The following is a 22,999-nucleotide window of genomic DNA, read 5'->3' on the forward strand; positions in this document are numbered from 1 at the left end:
CCCTAGACCCCACCTTGTACTGCGACTTGTAGAGCACCCTGCAAGGAGGTGCTACCCCTTGACCTCGTCTTCGGGGCACTGCCAACCAAACCCTCGTAGAAATAATTTGGGGGAAACCACGCCGAGTAAACCTCCGAGTCTGATTACGCTCCACATCATAACACTGCCATCCGAGCATTCCAGTGTTAGAGTGTCGGCTAAGAAATAGACAACGTTGAGGAACTCCTCCAACAACCTCCAACAGAAAAATAACAGCCGATGCCTTTTACAATATAATGTCATTTTTGGCTTCCGGGATGTTGCCCCCGAAAACCACCATAGGGGCGTTGCCCCTTTACCCCACCCTGTATTGTGACAGGTAGCGCACCCCGCAAGGAGGTGCTACCCCTTGACCTCGTCTTAGGGGCATTGCCAACCAGACCCCCATAGAAATAATCTGAGGGAAACCACGCCGAGTAAATCTCTGAGTCTGATTAGGCTCCACATCATAACACTACCATCCAAGCATTCCAGTGTTAAGAGTGTCGGCTAAGCAACAGACAACATTGAGGAACTCCTCCAACAACCTTCCTTCTTTTGGCTAGTACTCTGAACTCTAGTGTTCAGTTTTGGCAAGCATGCCTCCAATCTACCTTGGCCAAGGATTTGGATGGGCAAATGAATAGCCCGATCACCACTGCTTGACTTGACAACTAAATATACTTTAGACAATCATGAGCTGACTTGAACTAAACAATTCTTTTTAAATGTTCATGCACTTTAGTTACTGATTTACAGTTTGTTCTTGTAGGGACACCTCTCCTCTTCACCCATTTATACTCGACCTTGTTGGTCTGGGGTGCATCCTAGGAGATTGCTAGTAACTGTGTGCTCTTTATCAATCAGAATTTGTGTGCCAATCTGATTCTTATCTCAATTGGTATATGGCTAATACCAATGTACTAGTCAGATATATACTTTGTGAAAATTGAAGGAATCGTCCTTATGCAAAATGTGCAATATTATGCATTATACAATATTTGTTCAACATTCTTGATGGAACCATTTTGGATCACTCTACGGATCTGTACTAGCACCTGATATGCATGGATAAAAGAACTATTGTGTATAAAGGAGAACAATTTGATGCTTATTAGAACTCTTAATACATCTTGAGCCTTGGTTATGACCAAGATACATAACCAAGATCGCAGTTACACATTATAATAATGTTCCTTCATTTCATAGTGGAATTTAAAAAGACAAGATGCATTGTAAAAGGCATAGCATATGAGATATGAAATAAGACTTGCAAAAATGATTTCATGACCTGAAATGCAACTCGGAATCTGTTGATGTGATCTTATAACACAGCTCCATGTGGAATCACTATCACAAGCGTGGCCAATTCTGTAGTTGAGGTATGGTAATATGATCCTAGAATATTGCTGGAAGGAATTATGGAGAAAGAAAAGAGATTTGGCTTAGAGCAATCGCATGTGGAGAAGAAAATGAATTATCGTTTTTTGAGTCCTTAGCCGTGGGGAGAGTAAAAGAAGGCCTCTTGTGGCTTCTTCGGTTACAAGAAGGAAGCTCGATCAAGGCCAAACACTGGTTACAAGAACTCATAATTTTCAAAATTTAAATTAGTGATGCCGATATGAAGGTGGCAAACACTCGTTGATATGAAGCCATAATTAAAACATAAAGATTATACTTTTTCATGGTTTATGTCAAATATATTTATATATATAAATATAAATATATTGTCATCATGCTATTGAATTCCACCTATAGTTGTTCGTACACATGTATATGTGTGTAATTTTGGGAGCATGTATAATACTTTTTATCATTATATTGCCCGTGCACACATGCATATACGTATATATACATGTAGGTGCAACTTATAGTTGTTAGCAAATAACATGGTGTGGTGTCATTATATATATATAAAGTTACAATTGTTCACCATTCCACAGTCTCATAAATAAAAGAAAGGTAATAGTTTCTCTCAAGATATTAAATGTTTAATATGTCCCTTGTTTTTAAGAACCGACCAAGGAGAGACATATTAAAGAAGACCATTGAGGGAAGGACTAGGGGTCCTCACTCGGTGGAAAGAAGTCCAACACGGAAGGGTAAAACCCAAGGCATTGCGGAGTGAGCCCTAATACATCTCTGATAACTGCTGGAGGAGTGGCGTTGCCGAGTGAGCCCGTTGCAAGGTCTCATAGACTTGGAATGGTAGGTGGTATGAGTGCTGGACGACTGTTTTACACCTCGAGCAAGAGGTAGGGGTGAGAAAAAGTCAGTGATAAGCTGATCAAAGGTTTGTCTTTGAGGGAAAAAGAGTTGCGGAGTGTGGTTGCAGAGCTTTGTAGCCTCCTGGAGGTAAAGTACAAGACATTTTTGGACCATGAATCTGAAGAAAGTGGAGAGGGACTGGCAACCCTTAAACAAACAATAGAATCTCCCTCTAGTCTCATAATAGATGAGGCATCGAAAAAATGAAGCGGGTCTCCATCTCTATCTCATCAATGTAGTGATCAATTTGAATCCAAAGCCTATGTGAACCAATACAAAAGGAACTCAGGGTGATATGCAATGCGTGGCGGCAATGCTGAGACTAGTAACTTGGGTGCATGATAATCCCATCTTGTGTGCCTAGAAAGTGCTCAGCAAAGAAGGCCATCCGTAGGCCCAACTCACTTGGGGGATTACTCTAGGTCATGTTAATGTGCAATCTATAAATGTCAAGTCTGGCATGCTCGTTCAACTCCTTTTGTGAGGGAAGGAGGTGAGTGGGAGCATCTAGTGAAAATTGAAAGGTGTGTTGGGGGGGGGGGGTGGTGATATTTTTAATCTCAATCCCAATCGATCTCAAAAGAGTAATGGGCTGGGCGTACCAACAAGAGGCCCTAGTTGTGGTGTTAGAGTCGGTGAAGGCAACAAAAGAGTAGTAGGCGAGGTAGGAGTAATGGTGACGGTCATCTGCAAAATTTGCAAAACTATGGAGATAGTGAAGTAACCAGATCAAGTCAAAGATGGCTCCAAGTTTGAAGGGATGAGCTCCAAACTCAACAAAAACAATATTGCGTGGGGTGGATCGATGGCATTTGATGATATGCCGAAGGAGAAGCATTTGAACCCGCTCGACCGAGGCCCAATCTGAGTCAAGGAGAGAGGGACCCCACACCATAGAACCATAAAGCACATTCGGTCTGACTAAGGATTCTAGGAGAGACAACTTAGATGTAGTGTCTTGAAGGCTGAAAGTGATGTTGGGAGCACTGTCTTTCTAGCATAGCAAAGGAACCCCAACCCTTTGCTAATCTTGGGTTGAATGATGGATCTCAAGCTGAAGTGGAGACCGAAGAACTTAATCCCGAGGTAAGTATATGACAAAGTAATCTCGATCTCCCGGCCTTGGAAGTACAAATGGAGATGCGAGGTCATCAAGCAGTTGAAGACCTTTCAAGATGTAGAAATCCTTATGGGTTTTCAAGAAGACGCTGCAATTCTTTTGTTTTGTTAGTAGATTATAATGCCATCTGCTACAAATGCAACAAGTATGGGCATAAAGCAAGATTTTGTAGAACTTATAGAGCCTATGAGTGTAAGCTGCAGTTCATGCACAGATTTTAGGAGAAGCAACAAATGACAGGGAAATAACTATTTTAATAGCTTACAAACTCCGTGGAGAAGACAATTTAAAGATACATCAGCTCAATGCATATACCATATGATAAGAATCTCATTGTCGTTAATTTCAGAAGAGGGGAGAGTTATTAGAACGAGGAAAATGGTGCTGTCAAAGTCAAAAGGAAGTATTATAGAGTGAGGGAGATGGTGTTGCATACACCCAACCTTTCTGTAAACCAATTTAAGCCACATGCATGTTTCCCTGGACATAGTCAGTCAGGTACTAGGCTTCAGATCATGGTACGATGCTAACAGAAGATTTGATCATAAACATAGGTTCAAATGGCTTTTTAGATTTTGCAATAAAGGTTTTATGGTGTGCTATCAGTATTAGGTGAATGGGCACTAAAGTTTGATATGAAAATGTTTTGAATCTTTGCTTAATAGTTTCTGACACATGTCAGCTAAATGCTCATCTAATGCCGAGTGTATATTCTTCTCTATTAAATGAAAAGTGGCTACTTGTATGCATCTCCAGTATTTGATCTTTATTGAAATGAATGAGATGGGATTTAAGCAATTTGTTTTCTGTTATTCATTTTATGCTTTCAGGCTGGGAGTTATGTCACAGATGATGTATGCCACACTCTTATTGTTGCAATAAGCAATGCGATGGACCTTCAGGGATATACTGTGAGGTCACTTTATCAAGCATCTCAGCATCAGAATGAATATGTGAGAGTTTCCAGTCATTCTTCCTTCTAAAGTAATAGTAATGATTGATTTTGTGTTTCATCGAGATTGCCTCTTTATAGTGTAGATGGAAAAAAATGATTATGTACATAAGTTTTGAAGTTATCTAATTGTGATTTTTTCCAGATATTTTGATATATCTTTATCATTGCAGCAAATTTATATTTTCAGATATCATTAGATTTGATTGTTAGACTAGTAGATATGGTTTTTATTTCAATTTTTTCATAAACCAAGCCTTACAGGTAGTAAGTTCTAGCTTTCCAGAATTTTTTTTAGCAAAAAATTGACCTCAATAGTTGGGTTTTCATATTAGGTCTAACATTTTACTTCAAGCTTTAAATGTAGCAAGGCCTATATCTTCCTGAATCTTTTGATTGCTTATTAGTTAATGTCAACATGCACATGTCTGCTTGATCGACTCAAATGATGATAACATCTTGCATTTATGTTTCCAATTTTCTAATCTTTCTCAGCTTATATTTTATAACCATATCTTTGGCTGCTGTTTGAACTTTGAACAACATAGAAGCTAAGACTCTGTCATGTGAGAATCTGTGATGTTAGGTGTCCATCTGTTTCTTGATGGGGGCAACAGCTTGAACATATGCACATGTCCTCTTGATCATCTCAAATGATGAGACTATCTTGCATTCACGTTTCCCTTTTTCTAGTGATTTTCAGCTGATGTTTTACAAACATATATTGCATCGCTGTTTGAACTTCGAACAACAAATTTAGAAGGTAAGACTCAGTCATGTGAGAATCTGTGATGTTAGGTGTCCATTTGTTTCTTGACGGAGGCAGCAGCTTCGGGAGAGTGGTCTTTCAAACTAAATTTATGAGAATTTAGAAAACAACTGAAATATCAAAGACGTGTATAAGCAGAATCCTCAAATGAGAAGTATTCTGGACATGTATTTCTTTATGAGAATCGAAAAACAGTAAGTTTATCTCACAGTCTCTATTGAGAAATACTCGGGTCGCTAAACAGATTGATTGTATTTTTGAGGTAACTACACCGGAAGTTTATAAATATGAAATATCTTGATGTTGAACTACTGCCTTCAATCAAAAGAAGGGAGTTGTTTATGCCTATTTTGATGAGTTTGTAGAAATTGTTGCCACTAAGCCTGTCAATTCTTAAAAAAATAAGATAGAAATGATTTCAATTTAAATTACACTTAAAATAAAATAACCATGTTACAAACTTACTCCAGATTGTCTAGAACACCAACAACTTTTGATCCATTTTTTTATTATGACAGAATTTTGTTTCTTTCAAATCCAATTTGATCTCCTTGTCTTAAGCATACAAATGTTTCTTTTAGAAAATTGATGCCCAAGTGTAGCTGAGGGGCAGCATTCCTCATGGTACTTTATGGACAAAGTCCCCTGTGGGATTAAGGGCAATGCCATAAACCATTAGGGTTAACGTTATTTGGTACAAATATAAAAATATCGTACTTAGAAATAAATGCTCTTTATGAGCTGAATGATGCAAAGGGATTCATGGGTTATTTTTGATGTGCTCAAGAGATGCAACTGAGTTCCTTGAGGGTCTTGAGGATGTCAAAAAGAGTCTTTTTAACCTTCAAAATAGTGGGACATATTGGAAACTTTTCTCTCCTCGAAGCAGACGTCCTAGAAATGCCCCTAGCCTCTAGGTAGATGGTGGCAGTGGCAGAATGCTAGACATTTCTTCCAAATCCCTATGTCTTGGGATGTCCTACCAATAGCAGAAGAGGGAAGAAGGAAAAATCGGCTACGACTGTGGTGACATAAATTGGGCATGAAGTCAAACATAGAGCAGAGTCATCACTTGAATCAAAGGAGTAAATGCACGTAAAGGGTGAATCGATCTCAGGAAGGGGAAATGCCTTTCTTTGTGAATACAAGCTGGATATCTGTGACTCATATCTTTGCATTGTGCTTAGTCCTGGCATGTTTCAATCGCTCTCTTTGAGATTTGATCTGATAGGCGTCACCTAGTTAAGGAAATTTGGATTCTTATTACATGGTAGCTACTGCACGATTGCACAAACTTGTTATGTACAGACTTTACTGCAGTACAAGGCATTCTACATGCCGCACTATGCCATTGGGCTATTCTTGGAGGCAATGACGCAGATGATCCCCAACGATGCACTGGAGGTGAAATCGGGACTACTTGTGCTAAGCGAACCCCCGATCATGCAGTGGAGGCATCTCGATAGACTTGGCAACAAGACCACGGTCGAACAGAAACGACCGAGACTGAGTGGAGGAAATATAGACAGTGGTCGCGAGGAGACTTCTTCTGAGGAGAGTGAGACCGACGAGGAGGTAGAAGTAATTACAGCTACACCATTGAGATTTCCATGGCCTGTACTCTCAGCGACAACACTCTTGGTTCCAGTAGGTATACACGGCATTCTGGGGTTTGGCCAGTTCAGACAACCAATGGTGATGACTCCGGCTATAGTTGCAATTCAGCCTGCTGTAGAGACATTATCTATTCTAGAGGCATTAGCAGAGGCACATCCGTCACCAATGGAGACAGCCGTTCCAGAGGTAACGATGGAGCTTGCTCAAGAGGTTTTGCCAGAGGCTGGGGCTGAGGTACTTGTACTTGATGAGGAGATAGGCACTTAGAAGGGAGTGATGGAGATACCAACAGGCAAGGGTTTGAGGACGCCGGGTGTTCATTTGGATGTAGTGGGTTCATATGCAGTGGTTACGGTGGATATAACATTGTTAGCATCACTTGAGGAGCCAGATAGAGAGAGCAAAACTTAGAGGTTGAGCACGAGGTTTCATCATACACCAGCACCTCGAGCGACATACCTTCACACCCCTATGCAAGAAGTGGCTTTGGAGGAAGATCCTCTACAGACATAGGTGGAGGAGCGTCACCCGACATTGATTGATGGACCACCACATAGCACTGTTGAGCTTATGGCAGAAGTAGTAAAGAGGGCTATGGGTGCTCAACAACAGCCTCCAGTAGCGCCATAAATAGTGATGAGAGAGGCATTCTTTGTTGATAGAGCGACTCTAGTGACTCGGGCTCACCAAGTAGTGGCCTTTGTAGAGATACAAGCCTTGTATTCAGTAGTAAAGGAGTTGGAGAGTGTGATATCCGTCATGAGATTAGGATGTCCGGTGGCCTTTACAGTTTGTTTTAAGGAGTGAAGGTGGCCGAGTGTGGAGATTGCAGAGATGCGCTAGGATTGGGCCACTACGAGAGATCCAGGTATGGAGAGCCGAGTAGAGGCTTTGACTTAGGAGATAGTCGAGACACACAGGCATGTGTATTACACCCTTCGGAGGAGCCAGGCAGACTAGGTAGTAGTGGAGAGGGCTCGGGAGGAGTTAGCTACCAAGCTAGCCGTGTAGAGGGCAGCCTAGGAATCCGAGAGGGCAGCGTTGTTAACCCGGCAGAGTCAGCTACAGAAGGTGGCAGCGGAGAAGGAATAGTTAGCAACAGAGAAGGAGTGGGTGGCAGAGGAGAAAGAGAGAGAGCTTGGAGAGATTGCTGAAATGATGCAATCAGCTTTGGAGCTTTAGATGGAGGCTGAAGCAGAATTGAAAGTATGGAAGGAGCAAGTGTATAAGCTACAAGTAGAGCTGAACGAGCTTAGAGCACGGATGGCTACTACACCAGGGACAAAACCCTCTTCTTAGTGTCTAAATATTGATTTAATTATTTGCTTTGGTTGTAATTTGAGTTTTGTTGTAAGGGTTGTCTCTATTTTGTCGTCCAGAGACAACTTTACTTTTGGGGGGGATTATGTTGTCGGTAAATTCTATATTGAAGCCGACGGGTAGAATTGTATCCGAAAGGGCAGGTGACGGTTGAGTCACCGTTTCGAGAAAGTATATGTACACCGTCTAGAAGGGATTATTGAACATCATCATAATCATATTGTAAGCATTGGAGTGCATATTGTGTATATGAATAAAGTATCTTTTTTGTGTTATATCTTACTGTAGTACATGTGATAAGTATCCTTTTACCCTGTACAGTAAACACTGGGTAATTGTTTGTGTAGAATGAATACACTCATATCTTGAAGAAATATCTCATCCTTAAATATGAATACGGCTTGGCATCCAATAAAGGCTATAACAGTGTAAAAGATTCATTCTATTAAAAGAGCTTTAAACATCAAAGTGAACTGTATTTTCATTTTTTACTCAATTGAAGCTACATTAAAAAAATATAGAAACTTGTTGGCAACCTATGTTGCACTGGGACATGTCCCCTGGGAAAAGCCAGCTCTTCCTGCTTTTGGGACATTTGAGGGATGCACTGATGTCTAGGAAACATCCCTTATCAGAATAATGCAAATTGTTTCCAAACCAGCCAAAAAAGGAGCAGCGATGGCAGGTGATAGTAGGCTGTCCCTGGGATGTTGAGGGGATGCTAGACATCTCCCAACTTCTTGGGGATAGCTGGCTATCGTCTATGGACAAGCAATTAAAAAGACAGTAGACAAAAAGGAAAAAAGTTCTCACAAGGTTTTACATATGCAACTCGTAACACTAATATTGCAGCCATGTATACTGGCTACATAAGGGTATTGTCACTAAGAGTTCTTCAATGGCTTAAAAGTTTAAAACACATCTGAAGAACTTTCCAGCAATAATGAGCAACTGAAAATGGATTTTGAACCATCACCTTGACCACTGTAATTATACCACTTTCATGTTTTTCCAACCATATACCCAAACATGAAAGAATTTTAAGATGCCAAGGCTGCACCCATACCAATATGTTGTTTCAAACTTTCACCTCTGTCTAATGTGAGGGGAAAAGTGTTTATTTTATGTTTCTTTTGTAGTTAATTTGAGTAATAACAGTGATTGTTCATTCTGTAATGTATATGATGAATAATTAAATTTCTGTATATGATAGCTGTGCTTGCTGCTCCTGTTCCAGAAAATTGGTGGAATGCAGTGGCAAATTACTTTTTAGTTACTGTAGTTAGCTACGATGTTGCTAGTGTTTGCTGTTTCTATGCTATTTTAAACATATATCACCATTTATTGTCACATTGCAACCCAAATTAATATAATATATATATTTCTTTTCTCCATGTAATAAGCAACTTGGTTTTTACCTTATAAAATATGCTTGGGTTTGAATTACCATCCACGTAACTTCTTGAAATCACATTCTGACAAAAATTTGGTTGCATTTGCATCAGGATAGTCTTGTACGTGTTACTATTTGGTGTATTGGTGAGTACGGTGAAATGCTGGTAAACCATGCTGGTGAACTTGATGGGGAGGAGCCTTTGACAGTAAGTACATCAGTGTGTGCCTGTGCTATTGGACTCTTAGCTTATGCATGTATGGATGGAATTATCAATATGCAAGTGGATAGATAGGGTGTTGACACGTAAAAGCATGGCTGCATATATTCATTCATGCGTGGTAATTGATTGCAAGTTACTGTGAGTTGTGGACTCAGATTCCACTGACCAGAGAGGTTCATTTGCCTCCTAATTCCCAATTCATGGCCCAACCCAATTACTAGTTTTATTTTAATAAAAACAATGTTTATAAATCTAGACATTCTATCTGCTTCCGATTGGGAGTTTAAATTAATTCTGGATTATTAAATTTGGGTAGTTGTATTTTCTTGTAAGCATTACCTGATTGAGACATTGGCTAAGTATCTTTCTATATCCATCTCTGGTACATATTCAGACTTGAAAAATAGGATATCATTTCAGAACTTCTTTTTCTATTAATTTCTTATAGCCTTAGCATGGGAGGTTTGGGCTTAAATGTTTTAAAACAAATATTCATAAAAGATGGAAGACAAGGCTGCTGCCATTTCATGTTCTGCTACATCTGATACAGGTATTTGAGTTATGAATGTTTTTGTTGAATTCCACTGTCATAGATGATGAGCAGTAGAGCTGGTAAGAGCTGCTGGGCGTACCACATTACAGCACTATAAACTTAATGTAAGGAGAGAAAATGCCATGCTATGGATATACAATGAAATTGAATGATTCGTAATTATTATCAAAGGTAACAAACTGGTTATCTTGCTGTTTTTTGGGAGTTGTCAGAAAGAAATAAAAAGAATTTTAATCATGTCTATGTCTGACCAAAGCAAGCCAACGGGATAGAAAAAGTATAATCAGCTGAGAGCCAACAAATGTGGTGTGCCTTAAAACATTCAACATAAAAGGAAGAAAGAGTTGATCAAAAAAGAGCTTGTTAAGATACAACCCTTAAGTTTTGGGTTTAGATACTAATATTCAAAGCTATGAGCAGGATTAACAAGGCCCATTGATGCAGAAGCATCTGGGTCCACAAGATATTCTGCATCACCCAAAATATTTGTTGGTTAGTTTTCAGCTTTCCACTTTCCTTTTAGGTGTGTTTTCTTTTGTAGCTTCAATCAACTAGCTTCCTAAAAGTCTAAAGATTTCAAACTTGTAGTTATGCAATCAAATGTTTAAAATTTGCTTCAGGATTCTCATGGGATTAACATTAAGTTGCTATAGGATGGATTGGTTTGAAATTACTCTAGGTAGACTATGCATTTCTAGTTACAGATGGTCTGTGTTTTAAATATTTATGTGTTAATAACTGGCAGAAGCAGATATAGAGGATGCTTCAAGTATAAAGCAGTATGATGTGCTGATAAGATAAAATGATTATGATTGCCCTTTCTATATAATCTTTTATATTGAATGTTTTATCTTGAAGCCATTCCTAAGCCATTATTTGAGCTGACACAGTGATTGTTAATAGCATTATCTAGAGATTATTTTCCTGTGACCTGTGCAAGGGTTGTTTTCCACTCAGCAATAGAATTTTGAAGGTATACTTATTGGCAAGCTCCTTAATGTTGCATTTCAATTTCTTTCTTGGATTGCTCGGTGTTAAATCTATATTCCTACATGATTGATGTCTTGTTTGCTGAAGTATTATTTGGCATCGAGTTGGCATTTCATCTTTCCTTGATTGTTAGTCATTTCTGAAGGACATTTACATTTTGGCTTTGTTTTGTTCTAGAAGTTAAGATCAGATGGTTCTCCTACCTACACAGTCTTCTACCTGTTAGTTTCTTGGAACATGTGACAAATCATTTGATCAGTCCTTAGTCATATGCATTTACTTATCTTTGCCTTGGCCAATATATTTTTTTTCATGGCATTTGATATTGGTTTCACAGGAGGGGTTTTGCTGCATGGCACATTGATTTCATTGGCCACTAGACTAACCTGTGGCTATTATCAATGTGTCAGATAAGGAAGTATGTTTGTTATTAAATATATTGGTTTGAATAGAAAAGTACATATTTACCAGGTACACTGCTCCCACCCTGTGCATCCGCTCTGGGCATGTCTGAGTGCGTACTTGGATTGATTAATTTTTTTAATACATATATTTTATATTTTAATAATTGAGATCCTTTAAAAAATAATTTACATGTGTTAGAGGTGATAAATACAGACAATACATTCACACTATTTCACACTACTTGGGTCAATCCCTACGGGGAGCTTTGACCAAAGATGGTGTTCTATGCCGAGCACTTCTTAGAGAATCAGGATGGCATCATCATTTACACCTCTTACACATCCTGACTCTAGCAACACTGCCTTAGGATTCCTTTTGGATCTTGTAGAGACTGACCATTTAATGGATAGAGACAGTAGAATTTACAGTTGTGTACTCTTAGGGAGGTTGAGTCTGTGGAACACTTTTATCTTCCGCTGCCCTATTCATTATGAGATTAGAGGCTGGTTCTATTTTCTCTTCAAAGAGTCTTGCTGCATCTCATCCTCCTTCAAGTACACAGACCAACATTGCGTGGCCCTTTGTCAGATCAGCTCATTAGTTTCCTTCTCTGGGACAGTTTGTGGCACCAAAAGGTACTTAGATCTGCCTTCTCAGCCTAGATCCTTGAGACCTAGGAGATCTAGTTCCAGCTATACCACCTCTTCAGGTACAAGACACCTCTAGAAACAGAGTCAACAGAACCATCAGCATCCACATCGCTCCACTACCACTTCTATAGACTATCCCTCCATTTGGGTGTTTTCCTTTGTATCTTTGGTCCCTTAGGTTTGCTTGGCATGGTGGGGTTGCCTTCTCACCCCTTCCACCCCCATAGCTTGTCGGGGTCTGTGGTTGTCTTTCCTTTTCTTCTTCTCTTGTTGTTTCTGGTCACTATTTGGTGCTCTTGTAGTTAGTTCTTTTGTGCACTCCCTTTGGCCCATTTTGTGGTCTCTTGCTGGACATTAATAAGTTTCTCTTATCTCATCATGGTTACAATGTGTAGTTTTTGAGTCAAACTCATTGACCCATGTTTCACGAGTAGTGGGTTCACAAGAACCCATCTCTCATGAGAATGAATGGAACACTTAACAATCATTGCCTCAAGGTGATGTTCCCAAAGGTGAAGCATTGGGCCTTCTTGGGAGGTCACTCATCCCAACATGGCTCCAACTCAAGTACGCTTTACCATGTAGTTTCCTCCAAGGTTAAACCCATTTAGCTTGCTACCATGTTTGTCTTTTTTATAGGACTCCTCTACAAGTGATAATTTATTACTAAACATAATGATGTCTAAGGTTGGACACACAAACATGTGAGAATGCAAAATGAGCAGTCATAATGGTTGGCGACAATCATGCACATAACCTAACAATACGATTAATAAATGTAGCTTTTATTAGCATATATTAACACCCTCACAAAGATTGTCCAGACTCGAGGCTTGCATGTGCAAAGTGTTACCATAGGTAGTTGGAAGTAGTGTCACAAGAGTTGTGTATTCCCAGGCTTGGCAAGGCCCAAGATTAGCAGGTCGAAACAAGGCTTGGCTATTTGTGATCTGGATACCCAGTGAATCCCGAGGGGTGGATCCAGCCAGATCTATGAAAATCAAAACAAAAAGTATAAAATTAAAAAATGCTTAAATGTAAAAACATGAAAATCAAGCATTTTGTGAAGGGCTTAAAAAACAAAAAAATGATAATCTTTTTTGGTCATGTTAGATTGAAGAGTAACATTTAAAAAAAAAGATCTGCCTTTTTGCAATTATATCTTTTATACTTATGGTTTGCTTAGTCAAGCCCTATCCTAAGTAATACTCAGAAGGCTACAGTAACATTTGCAAACTTGTCACAGATACACTCATGTGATTCCACACAGAGATAGTAATGCTGGGCTGAGGGATATAAGCTCCTTCCTACCATAGTTCATGACTCTATATTGTACTTTTTTTGATGACATGTATATCTAATCCATGTTTTTTACACTTCAAACACTGTCAATATTTATTTATTTATTTAAAAATGTTGCTTCCCTTAGCTCAAATCTGCTTTCGTACTCTTGATTGATGCATAGTTGTGTGTCTAATCAAAGGAGCTTCTGTTTGACTAGTTAATTTGGTCTTTAAAGTTTATTTATTGAAGGTGCTTGGTACAAGTTTTAAGTCCTTAAAAGCTCAATAGTTTTGGTTTTTTCAACTTGCTGTCTGCTGAGTGCAAGCTTGGGCCAAATTCAGCTTGCCAAGTCTGCACTATTTGAGTCTTGTAACTGTGGTTGTGAGGGTAGATGATGTACAACCTAAGTGTTCTTAATGGTCAAGGCCTTTGTACTCCACCGAAGTCACATGTTTGAATCTAGATAATGGTAGGGTTATGCATCTTGTTGAACAATAAATAGGGTAAATACAGTGTAAATGATTTATGGCCTGAGTGTGCTTGATGGTGAAGTATACTCCATAGAGTAAGTCACGTATTCTAATCTAGATAGTGTAGTATTATAGATATCCATATACACGTTGTTGAGCAAGAAATTAGGTCAATGGAAAATCAAAACCCAGATGTTGGGTCTCATACAGAAAATTAATCCCTTGGTGGTAACCTAAAAACAGCCTTCTTTCTTTTACTGCTATCCATAGTAGTTGTACTTGTCAATACTAAACCTGACCATTACACAAATAATTCTTCTGCATATATTCCAATTATGGCTAGCTTATTAAGGCTTGTTCTTCAATAAAGTTTGCATTTGCACCATTGGGGAGAACAACTTGTGTATTATTGACTAACGCATATCCCTTAATGGTGATTTCCTCCACTTTGATGAGGTTGCTAGTCAAATATTTGTACAGTTAGTGCTCATATTTTTAGTAACATGGCAAGTCATTTCAAGCTTTTAATTGTTTTGGAGTCCACATATTGGAACTAGTTTAGGTAATAAAAAGTCTCTTGGGCATGTAATCATAAGAGATAAAACCATCATTTTTACCTTTTTGTTTTTCAAATTGATCACTACATTGTTGCACACATTGTTTTAATTTTAGCTGCTTGGAGGATATTTAAAGCCATATAGTATGGGTGAGTATCTAAATGTTTTTCTCAATTTGCATTGTCTTATTCTTATGTCTATTTATCACTCATTTGTGAAGTCTACAAAATCACAGAAGATGGTTTGTGAACAAAAGGGGTCCTTGGACCTTTGAAAACTATACACTTATACATCCATGAACAATATTTATAAATAATGTATTGCAACATTCTACACAAATTTCTATGTAGTGACAAGTGAATTGTTGTATCCATCTTCATGTTCACATGGATTGTAAAGGTAAGTAAAGTCTTGTATCCATCTAAACATTCTCCTGCTTTTTAACAATCTTACAACCTCGGTATTAGTAATAGCATTAAATTCCTCAATGAGAATGCATCATCTTCTTGAGTGCAATTTAATAATAACAAAATTACCATCTTGAAATGCTTGTGAATGCATTTTGTAATGAAATGGATGTTGGGCTCTATTGTGAGGATGGAAGGCCACCAAGGAGGAAAAATGAGGATCCTCGGTTAAAGAAACCCCAGGAATTCAGACCACCCTGTTAAATCTCTCGTGTCACATATGCAGGATTTCTAGTAGACTTTGAACTTATTTTTGCTTGCCGGTAGGCTACTATCTTATTTCACTGCCAAATTACACACATTTCAATATTGTGGCTATTGGCACCCATAGTTTATTTCCCAGGTGAAGGAACATTGTGCCTTTTGGCTCTTGAAACTTTATAAAAATATATTGAAATTGTATTAAGAATACACAAATAAATAAGGTTTTAATAATGCTAAAAATAGCATTAACTGACAAGCAAGTTGTTTGAAGAAAGACATTTAAAAATATACAAAATTAAGAAAACTAAAATTAAGCCTAAATGACCATTAACTAAGGTTCTAGAATAACGAGCTTAATATAGCAAGAACCTAGGTGCTAAAAATAATTTAATACATTCCCTTAATGGTCATTCTATCAACTACCCTGTAGAACACAATACATACAATGTGGTCATAAACCCTTTAGAACATTTTGTGACTACTAAGACCCTCCTGGATCTGCAAAATGTGAATGACTAAGAATAGCCAAGAAAAAACAGAGAAGGATGTACCCTTCTTCAGAATGGTGCAACAAGAGACAAAGCCTACTACTGACTTTGCCACTGAGATGAGTCTGCCCAGTAATCCTCCCAAAATCTGAAAAACCTCTGACCAGAAATCATTCAGAAAATGTCCAATCTGATGTTGGATAACAGAATAGTCCTTCCCTGTAGACATAGACAAATATTGAGAACTGCCGCAGTTTTAAGGAAAAATCAGCGAAGCCTCCAAAATTTTGCAGATGAGGAGGATACCCCAAAAAGACTTCAAGATACCATGATTTGAAGTGAACAAAGCATTGTTTCTAGGAGAAATGGTAAAAAATCTAAAATAAGAATTCTTGACAAAAATCCCACGTGGACTTCGCAAATTATAGAAATTGGATTCGATTTTGACGAGAAAAATTGACCAAAACCAAACATGATTTTTGAGGTGAAAAATCAATTAAAACCAAACAAACCTAGATTAGTGAGTACGAAATAGTTAATTCTTGAGGAAGAAATTATTAAAACCTAATGGATAATTTTTGAGAAATAATTATGAAAACCATCTTAGATTTTTGAAGGGAAAAATTTAATAAACTCGATAAATTTTGATGAAAATTGATTAAAACCCCCCAGATTTATTTTTCATGAACATGGTCTCTCCTGTGGGGAAGTCATGCCCAAATCGGCTCATGCTCTAATACCATGAAATTTTAAAAAAAGGAATGAAATTTTGTTTTAACAATACACAAATAAAAAAGTTTTGCAAACCCTAAAAATAACATTAACTAACAAGCTATTTATCTAAATAAAGACTGTCTAAAAATAGGCCAAATTAAGAAAACTTAAAATATTCCTGAATGACCATTAACTGAGGTTCTAGAATAACGAGCTAAATATAGCAAGAACCTAAGATACTGAATAATTTAATACCTCTAAGGTCATGAATAACAGACATAGCTTGGGTTTTCATTACCAACATGGATGTGGCAGTTGGATTTGTGTATGCAAGTTATCTTTGATCTTGTAAGAAATCCATTGTCAGGAATTATTTGATTAGCACTCAATGTGCTTACTATAAATTATGGCTAATAGACTTTTCTTTCACTGTCTTGGCATAAAGGTATTAGGATAATTATTAATTACTAATTTATAAGTGTTTTATTTTAGCTGTTTTTATGGTTATAATTTAGTGATTTGATGAACTGAATGTGCTTTTAGTTTTCTTAGAGAGGCTTTTTATAGTATTGCTTCTTTAGTTGCGCTGTCTAACGCACATTATAATATTATATTATGTTTACTTTAGTTTTATAACATCCCTTATTTGAAAGTATGGACTCATGGCCAGGAATATTGGGTTCTTGCCATTCTTTTCAAATTTCAAAGATTACAGAGCAAAAGTTTGCAATTTTGTTTTAATCATGAATTATTAATTGTGAAAAGCATTTCTTAGGCCTTGAAGAGCACACGATTATGTTGAGAGGGGGGGGTGAGTCCGTATAATAACAATTTTGCCAATTTAAAACTGTTATCCAAACAATAACTTAAAATACTGAAACAAACAATTATGCACATGAACACAAGGGCACAATGTTTTATGTGGAAACCCAATGTTTGAGAAAACCAAGGCAAAAAATTGCTTTATATATAAACTTTTTCTTTTACAATGTTTTGTAGGCTCCAAACTATTAAAGGCTCCAACCCCTATGTTTATGAGCATCGACTCATTGGAAGCTCCAACTCCCACACTTTGTAGGCACCAAGCTATTGGAAGCACCAACTCCCCACTGCTTGTTTGTAATATCCCTTTCCGGATATTATCTCATTTTCCCTCTTTTTCAGTATATTTAAAACTAAATATTGCAGATGTATCACGAATCCAATCATAAACAGTAGAAGACCAATCAGCATATATCCATCCTCTTTATGAATATAATATTCAGATGTAATTATAAGAACATGCAATACGAGAGAACAATAAAACAAAAGACTTCTCCACAAGATAATAATTTGTTATTTCCAAAATAACATTCAAGACGTCAAACATATATCCATGAATTACAAACTGATGAGATGAACCAACAAACTCTTAATTCCTTAAACAACGTTATTGCCTTATACAGTAGCAATACAACAACCAGCAACTAAAACGTTATTGTATTATACAACAGCAATACAATAACCAGTACACAGAAACCAATCCTAAATACAGATTTAACAGTCGAATTGGAATGATAGGATAAGAACCTGTAAGCGTGAATGAAACACTTGAAGTGATGTCTTCCGACACAATGGGTTTGCGTCCATTGCCTGCTAGCACGAGGGGCTACGTCCTCCAACTAGCTGAAAACTAGAGCTTTCTGAGACTCTCACAAGAGAGAAAACTGAACTAAATAATAAATCAAGCCTTCCAAAAGAATGAGTCTCATCTCCTTTTATCTTCACAGCGGTGACTCTTCAACTTCTCCTTGATAAGTCATCTTATTCCTCCTCATCCTCTTGTGACCACATGAGATATTAATTTGACTTTTAATAATAAATCTCCAGGTAACATAGTCAAATTTAATATTGAGAATTCGTTCCTTCTTAATAATTCTAATGTCCCCAACGAAGGGACATTACAAATCTCTCCTCTTTGAGATTGCTTGCCTTCAAACAATATGTACTAGGATCCCATATAAATCTGTAGTTAATTCAGTAGCCCAAACTGACAACAAACGTGGTCAAACTGTGAAGCACGGTACCACTCTGCAAAATACCTGTCAACCGAATTCTTGGATCCCATATTAATCTTCGAAGGAATATTGTGCCTGTAAACTGATCAACACTGATCATCACCATAATCAGCCTCAAATTGAATAGGACCACAATAAAATCCTCATCCAACCAAAGATACAACTTGCCAACACCTAGATCCCAAACTCTGTTATGCTGCCTCGCTGCTATGATGATATAGAAATATATCCAGGGTCCATGTATAATCCAATAGAATGTGAAGACCTGACTTGGATGATGTAAGAAATGAACTGCTCAAAAACTAAAACCACCATCCCATGGACATCATAATTCATATTGTCGGCAATAACTTGGAGAATTTCCTAGTGCATAGGAGCTATGAATATGAAGAATGCTGAGAATCTACCCACAAATCTCACATAAATACTCCACCAACAACTGTTTGGAGGCTGATGAAGAGAATTCGCCCAACTTTTGAATGGGGTGAAATCAGAAAATGTGTTGGGGCTGACTCAAAAATAAGCAACAAAAGTTGATTCATCATTCCCATGCGGAGAACCGGATTCAATGCTAGAATCTGAGCCAGGATCCCAAAGTCTAAAATCAAACTCTTCCTCTTCATTGCGAACAAGAGATGATTCCTCTTTTAACACAAACAAAGGATTGTCGGATGTCCAATCAGCACCAACTTCAAACAAAGGGTTGTGAACAAGTTGAAAGTGTTCTGAAGTTTTGCTACTTAACCGTTTGGGGCAGCTGTCCAAGTCATACATCTGCTGAATGCTCTCAAGTTCGTCAATGACATCTTGGAAGAACTCCTGCATTGCTTTATTCTCTTGCTCTTGAGAGTGATTCGTGATCCTAATCTGATTTTCTGCTTCCTGAAGAAAAAATCGTGCATCATCTAATGCCTCATGAGTATCCTTGAGCTCCATAATCTCATTCCTTTCTTTATCTAGATGACCAACATGAATTTCAGCAACCTTAAGAATATTATCCTTGTCGGAAAGCAAATGCAAATAATCTGATTTCATAGTCTCAAGAGCTGTTATGATATCTGCAAATCAGGAACAAGCCAATCTCCTTCCACTCCCTTTTGAACCTTTCTGTATAGATCTTCCACCAATTTATGACTTTTCGTAACGTACTAGAGAAATCACAACACTATTCTTATTAACCTTCAACTGACTCGTTAAGGTGAGCATTTTATGATTGTTATTTCGAAGCGGTTCATCGTTTTGCAGGGTCTTCTTGATATGGTCTTCTAATTTAATGTCATGGGCAACAGAATTAAAAGATTCATCATGCAAGGATTCCAACTAGCAATAATCTCGAGTGGAACTATCCTCATCTGCCTATCTGTCAACACTCACCTCCGTTTCACCAACATAAAAACTTGTGCCTCGTGTAACATCTATGTGAGAAGGCTGACCATCTTTGATAGTTGTCTGCTCTTCTTTCTCGAGATCATCCAAAAGATAATTCTGATCTATCGGAATTTCTTCATACACCCTTGTGTGCTGTCCATTTGTAAAAAGATCTTGGGCTAACTCTAGATACTTTCGTTTTGCCATATTAGTCATATTTAGCTGCCCTAGAGAAAAATCCAAGTAGTCACTGAATGATAAATCATTCTGAATTCTGATAGGAAATTCTTTATACTCTTCATAAATGTTTAGTAATTTTGTTCTTATGTCTATTGATTGCGGCACCCACAGTCTAGAGTATTCAGTTCTCTTTTTGTGTCTTCGTGTTTCGGACTACACCATCTATGTTCATTATATAAGCTTTCTTTCTGAATATCTTGCCTATTTGACATCCTTACAGACTTGTTACCTTAATCCAAATGCTAAGAGTGAGTAGTTACAGCCCCTTTATCCACATTAAACCCTTTTTTTCTAGTGACAGTCTGCTTGTATCCACCCAGATGGAATCTTGTCCTGAATTCTGAAAAGAATAATCAGCTGAATAACCTTGCTCCACTGTAAATCTCTGTAATAACACTGCTCTATTCTGTCTTTTTAACTCACAAAATTTGTCAAACAATTTGCATTTACTTTTGAAATTAATAGATTGCACTCAGAAGCATTTTGTCTGACATTTGTTGCATAGTCACAGATTTGCAGAGGGTGATAAAGTTGCACAAAAATTAATCATGCAGACTTAGCAATAAGGAAATCTCAATAAGTAACAATTTACTTGTTATGTTGAATGCCCAATTGCAAAATATATGACCTTTGTTCTCTATCTTAATCTTTTCTCTGCAATATTCAATCCGAGTCTGGGCATGATGTAATTTGAGAACTGCTTATTGGCCTCCCAAGAATCAAGCGTTTCGCACAAACTCGAGCAGGCACCACTGTAGAATGAGCTCTCAGACATGTACCATATGTCCAACTTTACCAAAGCTAATCCCAAAACAACCACTTTGCAAAGAATTGACAACAAAGACCTTTTCCAATAGCATCAGAGGATAAATCTTTGTCTCGGATCGGCTTGGACAGCAAAAGATGGCTTCAAGCTATATGAAAACGCTATTAATTTCTCCAATAAGCAACGTCAAAATATGAGAGGATGAATGCAATCCATTTGCAGATTGAGTCTCAAATTAGTGGAATCCAGATGCTCTATTCACCCATGACAATGATAATTGCTAACGGCGGGCAAATTGTTGTGCTTCAACAACCTCTTACTTTCCACGGCAAGTAGAATCCATACACACTGTAAATGCCTTTGTTTCTTTCCCTTGACTCCATCTGAAACTTTATGCACAGTAGGAGTCGATTCTGAAAGTGGATTGGTTACAGCCTGTAAGCACTTAAGGTTTAAATCCAATACTCTTTACCATCAGATCTATAGGTACCCCGAAGACAAAACAATACGTGCTATTGTTAGCCGTAATACATTTTTCATAAAAATTCCTTTCTCATGCACTGAGTGAAAGCGATTTCTTGTGAATCACTATTTACTGGGATTCTTATGGTCTCTATGCACTTCCAGCCAAGCGAATTGTATGCAACCAAAACCAAGCTTGTGTCATTGCTAAGATTTGCCTCTGATTCTAGATAGTAGCTTATAATTAACAAGGAACACAGTTGAAACCCAGTTACTGTGTTTCCACAATGAGAGGTTAATGTTGAGTTTGTCAAAAAAAACAAGAGCAGAATTCACCAATTCTGCAATCTTCAACATTACCCCCAAAAACTTTTCTTGCCTGCCAGCTTTACCTTTAGAAACTCATATACGTTCATCATTGCAACTTTAGTGCCAACGCGTCCAATACAAAAAACAACAAGAATCATTTAACGTGTTCATGTGGCTCCTTCATATTTCCTTTATAATTAACACAAACACGTGTCATTCCAACAATATCTCCTAATGTTATGGCCCACAAAAGATACCTATCAGACTGCCATGCCAACTCACTGCAAGAGACAATTGCCCTGAGAAATTTGAATGATGTAATCTATTCTGTAGATGCCATAGGAGGATGTCAACTAAGCTGTAATATTAGGACTTGATGGAATTGGGGGCAGTCGGAAGATCCGAACAGGTGTCACTGGCTCCAAGGTTGTTGTCAAAATATAACAAAGTTAAGGTTCTCGAACTCCCGCAAGCGTCTAACCAGCCCATCTTAAGGACATCGCCATCTTAACTGCTCATATTTTGAAGCGATTTCATAGTTTTTGGACACGTTCACCTGCACGGGCATTATTCTGGACATGTTGTTCACCTTCTATATTCTTCTGCACGTGTTATATTGAGGTGTAACGTCCATCCGTTGCACTAATTTTTGGCTGTGTCCTCCAAATGATATGATAGATTTTAATGACGTCCACGAGACTAAAGTAGTCTATGGGACCCATGCAATCACCCTCCCGAGTCAGGAGCGGAACTAGTCAGTTGTAAAGTTTTGGTTAATTTGTCTCTCCTTCTTTGAAGTTTGGTAATCAAATCCACTGCTCTCTTCACTTGATCTTCCTCGAATAAATAGTCGAAGTCCTTGTTTTGTAGTATTTTTGTATAACCAGAGCTGATGTCATTGTAAGTCAGGCACTCTTTGACAAAGTGCTGCTCTGTCTCAACTGTTCTCATATTACAAAATAAACATGTTCTGTTTGCCCACTCTTCCTTTGGAACTTGCCACCGACCAGTTTCACATCGCAGCTGATGTGAACTAGTTCTAAGTTGTGCCATCAACATTTTTGCTTTCTAATTAATAGGTGCTCTTATATAGGCCTTTTCATCATGACTAGAAGTGGGATTAAATTCTTTAATGTAATAAGATTTTTTCCGTCCTATGTGTCTTGTCCACAGAATATTGCGAAATTTTTCATTGACAAACTTCTTTATCTCTGTAATGTTATCCGGGCAAGTTTGGATGTTGATATCCCATTTTCGCATCCATTTGTCATTTTGCTTCATCCATGTGCTTTTTTGCCTCACAAGTTTTTCCTTTATGATCAACTTGGGCCAACG

General features: G+C 37.9%; 1 protein-coding gene across 4 annotated transcripts in view; it reads left to right on the top strand.

Moving 5' to 3' along the window:
- LOC149559441 (AP-1 complex subunit gamma-2-like) overlaps positions 1–22,999 on the top strand; it is a 110,852-nt gene that overhangs the window by 72,097 nt on the left and 15,756 nt on the right. For all 4 annotated transcript variants that reach the window (XR_016365154.1, XR_016365153.1, XM_089833340.1 and 1 more), the window contains 2 exons: positions 4,237–4,359; positions 9,570–9,665. Coding sequence is in view for 2 of the 4 variants with exons in the window: in XM_089833340.1 (XP_089689466.1) it covers positions 4,237–4,359; positions 9,570–9,665 (219 nt within the window). In the remaining 2 variants the exon portion in view is untranslated. The remainder of the gene's footprint in view (positions 1–4,236; positions 4,360–9,569; positions 9,666–22,999) is intronic.

The sequence above is a fragment of the Cupressus sempervirens genome, chromosome 5 (genome assembly GCF_028749045.1).
Source record: "Cupressus sempervirens isolate cs-2001-9-10 chromosome 5, ASM2874904v1, whole genome shotgun sequence".
Lineage (NCBI taxonomy): Eukaryota > Viridiplantae > Streptophyta > Pinopsida > Cupressales > Cupressaceae > Cupressus > Cupressus sempervirens.